The sequence below is a fragment of the Otolemur garnettii genome, unplaced genomic scaffold, assembly GCF_000181295.1.
Source record: "Otolemur garnettii isolate 467f Iridium unplaced genomic scaffold, OtoGar3 scaffold00043, whole genome shotgun sequence".
Taxonomy (NCBI): Eukaryota; Metazoa; Chordata; class Mammalia; order Primates; family Galagidae; genus Otolemur; species Otolemur garnettii.
The window spans coordinates 6,450,969-6,464,373 of record NW_003852438.1 but is presented as its reverse complement, the minus strand read 5'-3'; the positions used below and the strand labels follow the sequence as shown (position 1 = coordinate 6,464,373).

Sequence of the window (13,405 nt, the reverse complement as noted above, 5' to 3'; positions counted from 1 at the left end):
GACACTGCAGACTGTCTCACATGTGGGGACACAATACCAGCACTTGGGGGAAGAGTGGGGCAGAGCCAGTATTGGCAATATGGCCCTTGGAAGATCATTGGGGAAGAGGGAAGGGCCAGGTGACAGAGCTGGGGACCCAGTCTCCACAGGCTTCTTGGAGCAGGAAAGGGTAGAAAGGACAGGGGAGGATATAGTGTGTCAGGGACAGGGCTGAGAGACTGGCGAGCCATCTCCAAGGCATGAAGAGGTCTGTTCTCAGAGGGAAAGGGGATGCCAGGTCATCCCAGGAAGGGGCATAAGGAAAGGGGGTGAGGTGGGAATGGGAGCACTAGGGAGCCCTTAGCCCTGGCCATGTGGAGTGGGTGAGGGGAGACAGGAGTTTGTGGAGTAGATGTTCAGGGCCCTCTGAGCTGCCACACCCCCCACCTTTCTAGGACGTGGACTGTGCCTACCTTCGCAAGTCAGACTTGGAGGCCAACGTGGAGGCCCTGACCCAGGAGATCGACTTCCTGAGGCGACTGTATGAGGAGGTGCGGGGTCGTGGGCCAGGCAGAAATCTGTAGCCAGCAGAGGAGAGGGAAGTTGGGTGGGGGTTGTCCTGCTGGGCAGGGATGTGGTGGGCACTGCAGTTTATAAGGTTCTGAGAGGGGTGAGGCTATGAGGTGGCAGGGCCCTGGGGTCAGGGAAGGTCTGAGAAGAGGGGCACAGGCTATGGTGGGGGGGGGGGCTGTGGCCTAAATGAGCTCCTACCACCCCTTTCCCCATCTCCCACAGGAGATCCGCGTTCTCCATGCCCACATCTCAGACACCTCGGTGGTTGTCAAGATGGACAACAGCCGGGACCTGAACATGGACTGCATCATTGCTGAGATCAAGGCCCAGTATGATGACATTGCCAGCCGTAGCCGGGCCGAGGCCGAGTCCTGGTACCGCAGCAAGGTGAGTGGCACAGGACACCTGCCTCCTACACATGGCAGTGGGAGGGATGAAAGGTGTCTATTAGAAAGGGCTTCTTCAGTCCGGGGATTCTGATCCCTAGGGATGGCAAGAGAAAGGCTGCCTCTGTGAGCTTTGGATGGCAAGGCGGGACTGCCATGTGTGGTTGCACAGGCTGAGCACTGCACAACCTGCACAATCACCCTGGGTCCTGAATGGCTGACATGTCCCATCCTGAGCCTCATGAGCATCTCTGCTTCCCCCAGTGTGAGGAGATGAAGGCTACGGTGATCAGGCACGGGGAGACCCTGCGCCGCACCAAGGAGGAGATCAACGAGCTGAATCGCATGATCCAGAGGCTGACAGCCGAGGTGGAGAACGCCAAGTGCCAGGTATGGGTCACCTGGGCCTGAGACCACAGAGGCTGAGGCCGTACCCTGAGTCACAGAGCCCAGGTGTGCCCTATCTGGGTCTCACCATACATTCTCTGCCCATTTGCATATGTAGAGTCCCTTGTTCTGGTCACTCAAGGACACCCATGTGATAAGGCCAGAGACCCTGTTTCTGGCGTGTTCCTAGCTGGATGGAAAAACTGGACAAATCCAGGTATTGGACAGAGAGACCTAGAACCATAATGAACCTTGTTGTCTTCTGGGCCCCCAGAATTCCAAGTTGGAGGCTGCCGTGACCCAGTCTGAGCAGCAGGGTGAGGCGGCCCTCACTGACGCCCGCTGCAAGCTGGCCGAGCTGGAGAGCGCCCTGCAGAAGGCCAAGCAGGACATGGCCTGCCTGCTCAAGGAGTACCAGGAGGTGATGAACTCCAAGCTGGGCCTGGACATCGAGATCGCCACCTACAGGCGCCTGCTGGAGGGCGAGGAGCAGAGGTGGGTCCAGCTTGGGTCAGAGCCACTGGTGCCTATTCCTTGCACAAGCCCTATCTTGCCCCTGGCTGAACAGTCGCAAAGACTCTGTGGGAAGAAACCTATGTTTTATCACTTTTGGGGTGAGTGGCTAGTCAGACTCTCTGCCCCTAACTCCTTGACCAACTGGGGACCGCACCCTGTTAGCCGCTTTGGCCTGGTTACTAACGTTGCTTCTTTCTCCTCCACCCTCAGACTGTGCGAAGGCGTTGGGGCTGTGAATGTCTGTGAGTATTTGGGCCTGGTGTTTGGATGGACTTAGTCCCTCCCTGGGATGGAGGGCATAATCCGAAAGGAGGGATTTCACTGAGAGCAGATATGGGAGTGGGTTGACATCCCAGCAGAAGGGACTTAAGGATAGCAGGGAAGATCATAGCTTTCTGACTAGATAGAACTAGAATTGTCAACTAAAGAGGCTCCTGACGTTTAATATCCAGAGCCCAGGGTTTGGGCAGGGCTGGTGGTCAGGGAGGGGAAACAGCTTGCCCCCAGAATTCTGACTCAGCTTTGGGGGTTCACAGGTGTCAGCAGCTCCCGGGGCGGGGTCGTGTGCGGAGACCTCTGCGTGTCTGGCTCCCGGCCTGTAACGGGCAGTGTGTGCAGTGCCCCCTGCACCGGTAACCTGGCAGTGAGCACCGGGATGTGCGCGCCTTGCAATTCAGTCAGGTCTTGTGGCCTGGGTACCTGCGGAGTGGGCTCCTGTGGCATCAGTTCCTTAGGCGTGGGCTCCTGCAGCAGCAGCTGCCGGAAATGTTAAGTTCCCAGCTCCTGCCCTGCCCATCTCACCCCCCACCCCAGGCCAGGCACCTGGAGCAAGTGCTCAGTCCCTTCTCCTACACTTGGAAAGGTCTCTCCCACTCCTGGTCTCTCATTTCCCCATGTGACCCTCTGCTCCTTGACTCTGAAGCCCCACACTGGGAAAGGCTACCCAAGAAAGGAATTCCTTTGGAGCCCACAGGAAGGGAGCTCAGAGGCAGAGAGGACCAGTGCCTTAACCAGGGGACCAATGGCCAGAGCCCCCGGCCTCTCTCCTTCCTCCTCTGTCCTGTATATCTGTCTTCATCTGTATTTCCAATAAATCAATGTAGCCAACCCTGAGTCTCATCTGCGTCTCTGCTAACTTCCTCAGGGACTGGGACTCAACAGGGCCCCCAAAGGTATGTGGGGCAGAGAAAGGCCTAGGCATAGAGTCTCCATAATTCTCTCCCTCGGGCCATACTAGTCTCAGATCTAGTGGAGGGTTGTGCTAAGCCCCTGCGTGATGTAACTTTATCCACACCACCATGATGATACGTCTTGCAGATGAAGAAACCAGAACTCAGAGACAATAACTGGAGTAGGGTCCCTCACTGAGTTTGGTGGTTCAAACCCTATGTGTGTCTTCAGTGCTCATGTCCCCAAACACAGCTGCCTCCTAGAAAGCGTCCTATGCACATCTGTAAACCTATGAATAATAAAACTCAGCGCTTAAGGAAAGATCACTCATTGCTTTGTTGGGAAAAACTCATGCCTGAATAATTTATTGGAATTCTTTAAGGGATGAATACATGAATATGATTTAACATTGCAAAAAGTCTTCAATGTGGCTTTCTTTTTTTAATGGAGTCATTCTGGGGTTTGGAGACCTGCCATAGCTCATACATTTCCTCAAGGACAGAAAGCACATACCAAGAAGATGATTTGGCAACATCAAGGTAGAAGCACAGACTCGAGCCAGACTGCCTGGGTCCAAGCTAGGCTCTGGCCTTTCCTGCCTAAGTGATCTTGGCAATGTACCCACCCTCTCTATGCCTGAGCCCATGTTTCTAAAATGAGGATGATATAAAGAGCATCTAATTCATTAAGCAATTCCAAATACATAAAATACATAAACAGTATGTGCCACAAAATAATCATTACATGTGCCTTATCATTAGTATTATTCTTTTGCAGAATGTAAAGTAGAGGTCCCTCCAGGATTAGGGCCATGGCCAGCCTCTTATTACACTTATATCTGTGATCAGAGATTGCAAGTACACAGAGAAATCTCCACTATTGCCAGGGCAGTCGAGCTCCTTCATGCAGGGATGTATTCACCTGATAGGGACCAGGATATCATAGCTGGTGGATAGAGGTGGGAAGATGGCAGATGGGCCAAGGTGAGTCACTGAACAAACATCTTTACAGCTGGCGAATCTCTAAACTTCCAGTCCAAGGCCCAGAGAATGTAGCAGAAATGGAAGCTCCCCACTTGTACCACTCAGGGCAGTGGGAATAATTAGGAATATTGAGAGACCAGAGATGGGTGGTCTGAAAAGACAAAGGCTTCTGTAAGGGGTAGGACCAAGCCAAGGTCTCCTGGCCATTACTGATGGAATCTGGAGCAGGACAGAACCCTGGAGAATTCCAGAGTATGTAATCATCCCAACCAGCCCTCTAGGTTGTGATACCACACAGCTCAGGGGGAGTCCCTGTCAGGGATCCAGACATGAGGCGCAATCAGCTGCAGTCCCCCAGTCCTCCCCAGTTCAGAAGCCAACTACAACTCCGCCCCTTCGTGTCTCACTGGTCACATCCAGCCAGCTGGCCCTTGGTGACCTGCCGTCCTTCACCCTCTCCCTCCTTCTAGTTCTTTTCCACTGCAGCTCCACAACCCTGTCTCCCTCTAGGTTCCCACTCTCAAGCTTGGGCAGAGGAGCAATGGGGGATGAATCAAATACACAACGACCATGGTGCAGACAGGTGAAGAAAACGTGACACTTAACTGCATGGCCTATAGCAGGACACCTCCCTTTTCTGGGCCTTAGCATATTTTCTAATGAAATAAAATGTTTGGACTAGATGGCTGCTGGTGTCCCTTACCAATTAAAAACTCTGTTATTCCTTAGGAGAAGTGGGACAGGATTAGGAACTAGAGGGAAATGGGGAATCTGGATTCCAGGCAGCTGTGCAGTGCACGTACCTGCTATCTGTATACTCATTCTGCGCTGCTGTGTCTACAGGCAGCTGTCTTCAAGTGGGACAATATGATTGCATCCAGGTCTATGCATATCTCCAGGCCTCTGTGTGTACACGTGAATGTGAGGGTTTCTACGCATGTGATTATACATGCAAATGTGTGGATCTGTCTATCTACTAAAGAGAGGGATTTGTGTGTACCTGTGGACATGAGTGCGTATGTGTACATGAGCAGACCCAGACCCATGTGGCTGAGGCAGGGGTCACAGATGGAGAACTGGGCTAAGGTGGGAGTAGCAGTGGGCAGGCACCGACAGGCATCATCATCAGCTGACCTCAGACTTGGCAGAACCTTCTTTAAAGGTGCTCAAAACCTTTCCAAAGAACTCCATTAAGTAAAGTATTAATTACAGAAATACAACTCTTTCTGTGTTTTAAGAACTTAACAAACAGTAGTATCTTTAATTCTCAAACAATCCTATGATAGGTATTCTATTTTACAGTAAAATTCAGCTCAGAAAAGCTGAGTGGGGAGGAAAAGAAGAGGAAAACATTTAGATTCACCATTTGGGTCTGGGGAAGAGCAGGACTGAGGCTCAGAAACAGGTGAACAGTTTGGTCAAGGTAAGAGCAAGACAGGGAACAGAATCCAGGCCCTTCTGTCCCTACTCTAGGCTGGTCTGGTTGATATCATGCAGCTGGAATCACAGCAGGAATGAATGCACTTAGATTCCATAGGGGGTATGTAGGATGAGAAATAGTAATGGTGGGAAAACAAGGCCCATGTCCCCCAGGATAGGGAAGAGCAACCAGGACCACAGTGCCTCAGCCAGTTCACATCTACTGTGAGATAGATGGATGAGACAGTCACCAGCCTTGAGGGGCTCAGTGAAGATGTGAACACAGCTTAGTTAGCATCTGACATGTTTCAGTGCTATGAAATGTGAAGCAGACATGGGGAACCCAGAGGACTGACCCCTTTTGGTCCCTTTCTGCGGAGGAGCAATGACTGAACTGGTGACAACCCCCTTCCCTTTGGAAGTCACCCTGAGTCACAAAGCTTATAATGGGCTAGTGAATGACTCTCCATAAAAGCACTAGGTAGTTGTCTCCCACCCCAGGCTGGAATGTGGCATATGGCCAGGGTAGCCTCTCAGAAAATTGGTCCCCAAACCACAAACACTGCTGGTGACCTACACGCCCTGGCCCAGGAAGGGACTCAAACCTGATCCCAAAGCACTTGAGATGTCCAAGTCTAGGCTTAGAGTTAGGGGAGAAATGTGGGCAGCCAGTCCCCAGGAATGCAGGTAGCAGAATGTGCATCCTGCCTACAGTCCTTGGTGACAAAGTTCCTTTGTTAATGTGATCATCCAGTAGGAGCTGGAGAAACGTGACCTAGAATACAATTTCATTACCTCCTACCACAATGCGAGGAACAGAGAGCTGGGCAGCTCTGCTTTCAGACAGCCGTTTTGCTTTGGGAATGTTCGTAAGAATATTTATACAAAAAAAAAAAAAAAAAAGAAAGAAAGAAAAAAAAGAATATTTATACAAATAGAGCGGGTCAGTATGGTTGACTGGGACTGATGTGTGAGCCCTGTGGGGCCACGTCCTCTACCTCTCAGGTGGGGAGAAGTTTGCCAGCCCAGTTTCCATCCCATTCCTCTTTCATGAGGCTGTTCTGTTTATCCAGGAAGAGGACCTTTTGGATACCTGTTCTCTGGGCAGGGACCCAGCAGAAACACAGCAGACATGCTGGCACTAGAGTACCTTAAAAGGTAAAGCCAAGGCCTCTGGCCAATGACGCACCTTAGCCTCACCCAGGGACACAGAAAGTAGGAACTGTTGTTCCCAAGATGCATTGATGATGTAATCCTTTGTGCAATAGAAAAGAATGTGAACTCATGGAACAGAAGCTTCTCTCCAGCTTGCGTGGCAAGGACAGGCCAGAAACCCAGCCTTTCTCTGGCCACCCTACCCACTAAACTGGACTATCTTCTGCCCTCCAAAGTCCAGTTGCCTTGTGAAAAATCAGACCAAACTACACCCCAGATAGGGAAGTAAAGGCAGAGTCAGAGCCTCCATCTGATTCCAAAGCCCACGCTGTCTTTCACCATACTAAGTTGTTCTCCTGCCCACCACCGGCTCACTTGTTAAACTAGAATCAAGGCCTGGGCCACCCAAATGTGTTCATATCCCCCCAACCCCAATCTGTGAGGGCCTTCTGTCCCAGAGCCTGTCCTCCAGAGCCCTGTTCTCTTTCTGATCTGTTTGTGTCTGGCCTGCCTCCCACCTAACACCTCACCTGCAGGGAGCCAGTACCAGAGGGTGTGTTGCTCACTGTCTAATGCCAAGCACTATTCAACAAGGATTTGTAAAGTGAATGAATCCATGAGTGAATGAATGGACCAGTGAATGCAGTTCTCAGCTCCTCTGCCCATACAAGAGGAATGTGGACCCCAGACTAGACCCTCCTGCATGAATTAACTGCTTCTCTCACTTCTCCAGGGCCCTCTGAGCGACCCCCTCCCCGCAACACACACAAAAGATCCGGGTACTATAACATCAAATCACCATAAACTTGTTACCAGGACCCACTTAACACAAGGGAAGGCTTGCTTCCTGGTACTGTTGACCCTCTGGCCCCCAATTAGACATTTCTGTCTGTGCTCTGTGAATGAATGGCCAGGGTAATCCAGGTCAGACACCCTGGCAGCTCTGCCCACTGCACAATGTTTATTGCAGAGAAGAAGTCCCTGGAAAAGAGGGGTGGGGGCAGTTCGTAGCAGTAGGGTGCTGGGTCCAGGTAAGCTACAGGCCAACCCAGTGGCACCAGTGTCTGCTATCTCCACGCTGGGGACGGATCTGCGATGGTTCTGCTGTTAAGCTGTGCTCCAACACCTTACACTCCAGGGTGGGGGGGCAAGAGGGAGAGGAGAGATAGGGGCCAGCTCCACAGGAGAGGGAGTCTGAGACAAAAGGCCAAGTCTCTAGGGTCAGAAGCTGGGGTTCCTTGTCTTCTTCGGAGCGGGGCGGAAGGGCTCAACATCCGCTGGGGCCGCCGCAGCTCAAGTCCCCAGCACAGCCGGCGGAGCCGCAGAGCGCGCAACCGCCGCCAGGGGCGCTCGTCTCCAGGGCGCTAGGGCGGGAGTCCGGGCGGGGCCCGGGCCCGCTGGCAGGAACGCTGCTGCCGGGGGCTGAGCAAAGATCGGCGGTCGGAAGGAGGGAAGTCCTCCTGGGCCTCACCCCCACCGCAGCAGACAGACATACAGACTTCTCCTCCAGTCGACAGATGCTCCGACCCTCCTCCCCACCAAGAGACAGATGTGCAAACTGCCCCAAAGAAGAGATACACAGACCCCGTTCCCCAAAGAACAGACTCCAGGACACCCTCAACACACACAAACACACAAAATCACCCCCAAAAGGAGAAAAGGGGAGCAGTCTCAGACATAGGACAGAAACACACTGCTTCTCTCTTCGGAGAAGAGGGGCACACAGGTGAGGAGTGGGGATGAGGGCCAGGAAATAAAGGGAGCTGAGTGCTGGGACCAGTCAAGCCTGCTGTCTACTTACGGACGCTCCCTGCCCCAAATCCCAGACCAAGCCTGTGGGGAGAAGAAGGCAGCAGGTGAATTCTTCTAGTGGCTAGGTTTGACATCCTCCATTCTCCAGCAGACGCTCCTGAGCTTCCAGAACAGGCAGTCTTTCCACACTGCCAGCACCTTGACTCTGATCCCCACCATCCTTTGAGTCAAAACTCTTTCCAAGCCTTTAAACTCAATCCCTCCTGCCTTAAACTCATATAACCCACTTTCCTTGATGACTTCTTGGAGGAGGGAGAAAGCAAAAGATAAACACCCTTTCTTTGGTCTAACCTGACCTTAGAAGGTGAGACCCTGAGGGAGGCATCTTAAACTTTGCAAGGAGACTACAGAGGAGGTAACTCAATTATTGAAGAACATTGCTGGAGCCTCACTGTCTCCCTGTGTGGCCTTGGGGTTGTCATTTAGCCTCTCTGAGACTTGGTTTCCTCATCTTTAAAATAGGGATATAGTGCCCCCACCCAGGGTTTTTGTGGGGTTTAAAGTAGGAGATCGTGCAATGGGTGAGTGATCAGCGCCTGGTATGCCCAACTCATGCTGGCATCTTTGTTCCCTACTATGGTCTACTGGATTAAAAACCAACCTTGCCTTCCCAGGCCTGGGAAAAAGGCAGTGCGCAGAAGGCAATCAGTCACTCTGGGGACCTATTCCCACAGGCTAAGCCTTAGTTTCTTCATGGACAAACTTGCCCCTACTACCTAATTCTGGGGGGCCTGGGAGGGGAAGACTTGAAGGGTCACCCCACTCCTTTAACTTTTTGTTCAAAGGAGCTCTAAAATAATGGGGGGGGGGGGAAACTGGCTCATGGACAATAAATCCCTGGATACCCAAGTTATCTTTCCCCACCGCTCCTGGCTCCTGGCTGACAAGGGTGGTGGCTATCTACCCTCCTGCATTCCCCTCCCCTGCCCACTTCTGAAGCCTGTCCCAGCACTCACCTGCTCTCCTCGCCCGCCAACAGCTTGCGGTAGGTGGCGATCTCAAAGTCCAGGCCCAGCTTGACAACCATCAGCTCCTGGTACTCACGCAGCTGCCGCACCATGTCCTGCTTGGCCTGCTGCAGGGCAGCCTCCAGCCAGGCCAGCTTGCCTTTGGCACTACCCGAGGCACCCTCCTCCTGCAGAGCCGGCTGCTCCTTAGCTTTCTCTAGTTCACAGGGCTGGGGGGTGAAAGGCAGGCCAAGGGCAAGAGGACATCCTTGGCCCCCTTGGCCCCCACTTCACCCCTCTCACAGAATCAGACTTTCTCAGAGGCTGGAGTGCCAAGGAGGGATTAGAGCGTGTCGGCGGCTGTTAGGAGTAAGTGTGCCCATTAGGAAACTTGTGTTTGTGCCAGTCGGGCAGGATAAAAAGAACCTGCTCACCCTCTACTCTCAGGGTGATGCTTTGGGACCAGCCATCTGGGATGGCTGCGAGAGAGCCTTTTACATCAAGTATGGTGACACTTGTAATAAGAGCTAGGATCCAGGAAGCAGCAAATGCTCTCCAGCACATAATGCTAGGGTTATTGTTTCAAAAGGAAAACAGGAGCAACACCCATTCCTCACAGGGGCCTAGAGTTTATAGTCTCTGGAGAGAAAAATGAATGACAAATGCCCATCCTGGCAAAGTATGCCTGCTGTTTGGGAAACCAGAGCGGCTGTGGCTCATGGGAGCCTGAACCACAGCAGGCCCACCCGGTCACTCTGCCCCTTTAGGACACGAGCAGCTCATCTCTCCTCAGAGTCATCAGTTCCTGGACAAGGGAGACAAATCCTGCATGAGTGTCCCTCTGAGTCTGAGATACTTGATCTGCAGGAGGGGAGCAAAGACTGAGAGAGGAAGCCCTTCTCTCTGTGGAGTGGGACATGAGCAGGGGGTGGGGGGGGGCTTGACAGGGGGCTACTAGGACAAAGGAGATGAGGCTGGGAGAGTGGGAGGAAGAACACCCCCTACAGGCGCCTGGCTGGAAGCATCAAAAGGGGGGAGGCCAAGTACTAAACATAGATCAAGAGTGCCCAATTTCATGCACACAAAAATGCCCCCTCCCATTTTCTTGAAATCCCCAGAAGCTCTTGCATATTTTCAGTTGTCCATTGTTCTGCTTTAGAGACATAGGCTCAGCACCTTTTCTTTACCACAAGGATCCTAACAGTACATCCAGGGTGGTGATAAATGGCGAAGGACCCTATGCCTTGCAGCCAAAGGATGCAATTGGGAGTGGTGGGGTCTGTGGCATCAGGGAGCATATACCCCGTGTGAAGAAAAGAGAGAAGATAGATAGAGGCCTGTCTTCCTTAGCCAAGTGTTACCATTTGGGAATCATAGTTTAACACTGACAGATCTTCACATTTTTAAAAAGAACCCAGAAAACTGGGTTTCTAGGTAATGTCTTATAATTCCTGAAGATGGGCTCAAGCTTCATGTCGAGCAAGAGAAACAAAACACAGACATAAAAATGTACACATACCTAGAGAAAGACAACAATATGCAAATAAGCATCTGCATTCGGATATATTGACCTACATGCTCCTTGCTTACCCACCTAAAATACAGAGTCCTTATAAGCAAAGGTAAGTACCACATGCACACACAGTCACAGTCCAAGGATTGGCAGAGAAGGTTGTCATAAATAATGGACATCCTCCTGACACCACCACTCTGCCACCCCTACTCCCACCCCTTACCTGACTCTCAGAGCTGTCCACCTCCACGGTCAGCCGCTGGATGGCCTGGTTGATCTTGTTCAGATCCTCCTTGCTGTGCCGCAGGCTCTGTGTGCATTTCTGCACGGGTGCCTTTATCTCCTCACACTGTGGGGCAGGGTGACAGGAGAGCGGAAGAGGGCAAAACCGTTCCAGTACGTGCCCACCCACCTGCTGCCACCAGTGAGTTATCTAACCTCTCTGGGGCATCCATTTCTCCATCTGTGAAATGGGAATGAGAATTCTTCCTATCCCTGAGACTTGGTGAAAGGATGCAGTGCACTTGGCTGGCACAGTGGCAGGGTCTCCCGTAGGCCCCCACGTGCCAAAGGAAGCCCGATCTCAGGCACAAAAGGCAGCGACACAGAGCGGTGATCTGTCAAGGAATGCTTTTGGACTAAGATCACCCCAGAAATAGGGATAATTGAACTCTGGGGAATTGATTATTGTTATTTACCACAGTGGGTCATCTAAATTAGCACGAAAAGCAATTAATAAAATTTAGAGGTGAGGTAACTCCTAATTTTAAAAATACCTCTTTGTTTTTTTGAGACAGGTTCTTGCTCTGTCACCTGGGCTTGATTGCCGTGGGCTCAGCCTACCTCATAGCAACCTCAAACTCCTGTCTTCAAGTGATCCTCCTGCCTCTGCTTCCAAATAGCTGGGACTACAGGTGTCCGCCACAACTCCCAGCTAATTTTTTCTACTATTTTTTTCTTTCTTTCTTTCTTTCTTTTTTTTTTTTTTTTTTTTATAGTAGAGATGACATCTTGCATTGCTCAGGATGGTCTCAAATTTTTGAGCTCAAGTGACCTCCCACCTTCACCTCCCAAGGTGCTAGGATTACAGGTGTGAACCATCACTCCTGGCCTTAAAAATACTTTGAAAACTCTAGGACTATGAAGGGGAAGGGACTTCCTTATCTTGGTGGATGCTATTAATCAAAACCAATAAGAGGAATCTGGATTTCATCTCCTTCCCCAAACCCAAGGCCACTGTGGGACGTGGGCTCTACAAGATCAATGGGTCTTGTCTTTTCTGCACCTTGCCTTCACACACCAGTACACAAGCAGCCTGGGGACATTAAATCATACTTGCATAGTGCCTGACACTTCATAATCTTTTTACTGTCACCATCTCACTAGGGCTCATGACCACCTATGTAGTAGGCTGGGTGGACGTGACTGTCTCCATTGTTTTTCCTTGGGCAAACTGATGCTCATTACATCTGCCACACCTAAGTAGGGACCAGAGGGAAGTGAGTGACCCTGATAGTCACTGACCAAGCCAACCTGCACTTTAGACCCATGCTCTTTGCTCTATACCCTTAGGTACAGATAAAGTCACACACACTCCTGAACCCAGAGAGCAGGGCCTACTCACACTAGCCCAGTGCAAATCTTTTAGGGCAAATGGAGTGAGGTGCAAACAGACTGCAAAACATCATCTCAGTCTCTGCTGTGTTCCCACTGCCCACTCTTTCCTGCTCTTATTCACCAAAACTGTACAGTTTTTGCCTGGTTGGGCAGGCAGGCACTCAGGCTCTGGGTGGAGTCCCAGGTCTCTCCTCCCATAGTGGCCAATGAGCTGTGTGGTCAAGTCTCACCATGGTGAAAGGAGCTATAGTCTCCTCCGAACCTCTCTTGAGCACCAAAGCCCAACTCCAGCTCAAGAGCTCCCAGAATTCTCTCTGAGAACTAGGCCTCTTCTTCCCGGGGGCTTTGTGACCTCATCTCATTACAGTCACAGAGTTCTGACTGGGAGGTCTCAGAGGTAAGGGGCCAAAAGGGGCTATAGTGTGAGCCCAGATGGGAAAATGGAAATTCCTGGGTTGGTGTGGGCCTTGAAAGAAAGTGATGGAGGGGAAGGCTGTTTCAAAAGGGGGAAATGCGTAACGCTGGGAGTTGGGCAATGGGGAGCCACAGAAGTTGTTTAAGCAGGACAGTGGTCTGATGTCAGATGTGATTTAGGAAGACCTATCTGGTAGCAGTGTGGAAGATGGACAGGAGGGTGAAAAACTGTCCCTGCTGGGGATGCCAATCCTAAGACTTAGAAGGCAATCTTCTATTACAGAAGAATGAGCAGGAACTAGAGAGCACAAGCTGTTTCTCATAACATGCAAAAGGATATATATATCTGCAGTCCCAACCCCCAGGCCACAGCCCGCAGCCTATTAGGAACCCAGCTGCAGAGAGCCACCCCCCGACCCCATGAAAACCCCCAGCTCCCACCCCATCTTTGGAAAATTCACCCCCCATGAAACTTAGTGAAGTTGACCGCACAGCCAGTGGGTGGTCAAGCAAAGCAGCTTCATCTGTACTTAC

At 51.5% G+C, this 13,405-nt stretch overlaps 2 protein-coding genes across 2 annotated transcripts in view; one reads left to right on the top strand and one right to left on the bottom strand.

The window, feature by feature from the left end:
• LOC100957943 (keratin, type II cuticular Hb1) overlaps nt 1-2,613 on the top strand; it is a 4,996-nt gene extending 2,383 nt beyond the window's left edge. The window contains exons 4-9 of the mRNA XM_003790404.2: nt 435-530; nt 775-939; nt 1,203-1,328; nt 1,600-1,820; nt 2,052-2,083; nt 2,378-2,613. Of these exons, the coding sequence (XP_003790452.1) occupies nt 435-530; nt 775-939; nt 1,203-1,328; nt 1,600-1,820; nt 2,052-2,083; nt 2,378-2,613 (876 nt within the window). The remainder of the gene's footprint in view (nt 1-434; nt 531-774; nt 940-1,202; nt 1,329-1,599; nt 1,821-2,051; nt 2,084-2,377) is intronic.
• A 5,222-nt stretch (nt 2,614-7,835) lies between these two features.
• LOC105887044 (keratin, type II cuticular Hb1-like) lies at nt 7,836-12,655 on the bottom strand. Its single transcript, XM_012805484.1, has 5 exons — nt 12,590-12,655; nt 11,085-11,189; nt 9,337-9,557; nt 8,370-8,401; nt 7,836-7,990 (listed from the first exon to the last, which is right to left on the bottom strand). Exons 1-5 carry the CDS (start codon nt 12,653-12,655, stop codon nt 7,836-7,838), a joined length of 579 nt encoding a protein of 192 aa, XP_012660938.1.
• Between the last annotated feature and the right edge of the window lie 750 nt (nt 12,656-13,405).

Coding starts and splice junctions, on each gene's coding strand:
- LOC105887044 (XM_012805484.1), bottom strand. CDS start 12,655: ATGGGAGGAGAGACCTGGGACTCCACCCAGAGCCTGAGTGCCTGCCTG. Junction 9,558..11,084: donor TCCAGCGGCTGACCGTGGAG/GTGGACAGCTCT, acceptor TTCACCCCCCAG/CCCTGTGAACTAGAGAAAGC. Junction 8,402..9,336: donor TTGGCGGGCGAGGAGAGCAG/GTGAGTGCTGGG, acceptor TTCTCCCCACAG/GCTTGGTCTGGGATTTGGGG.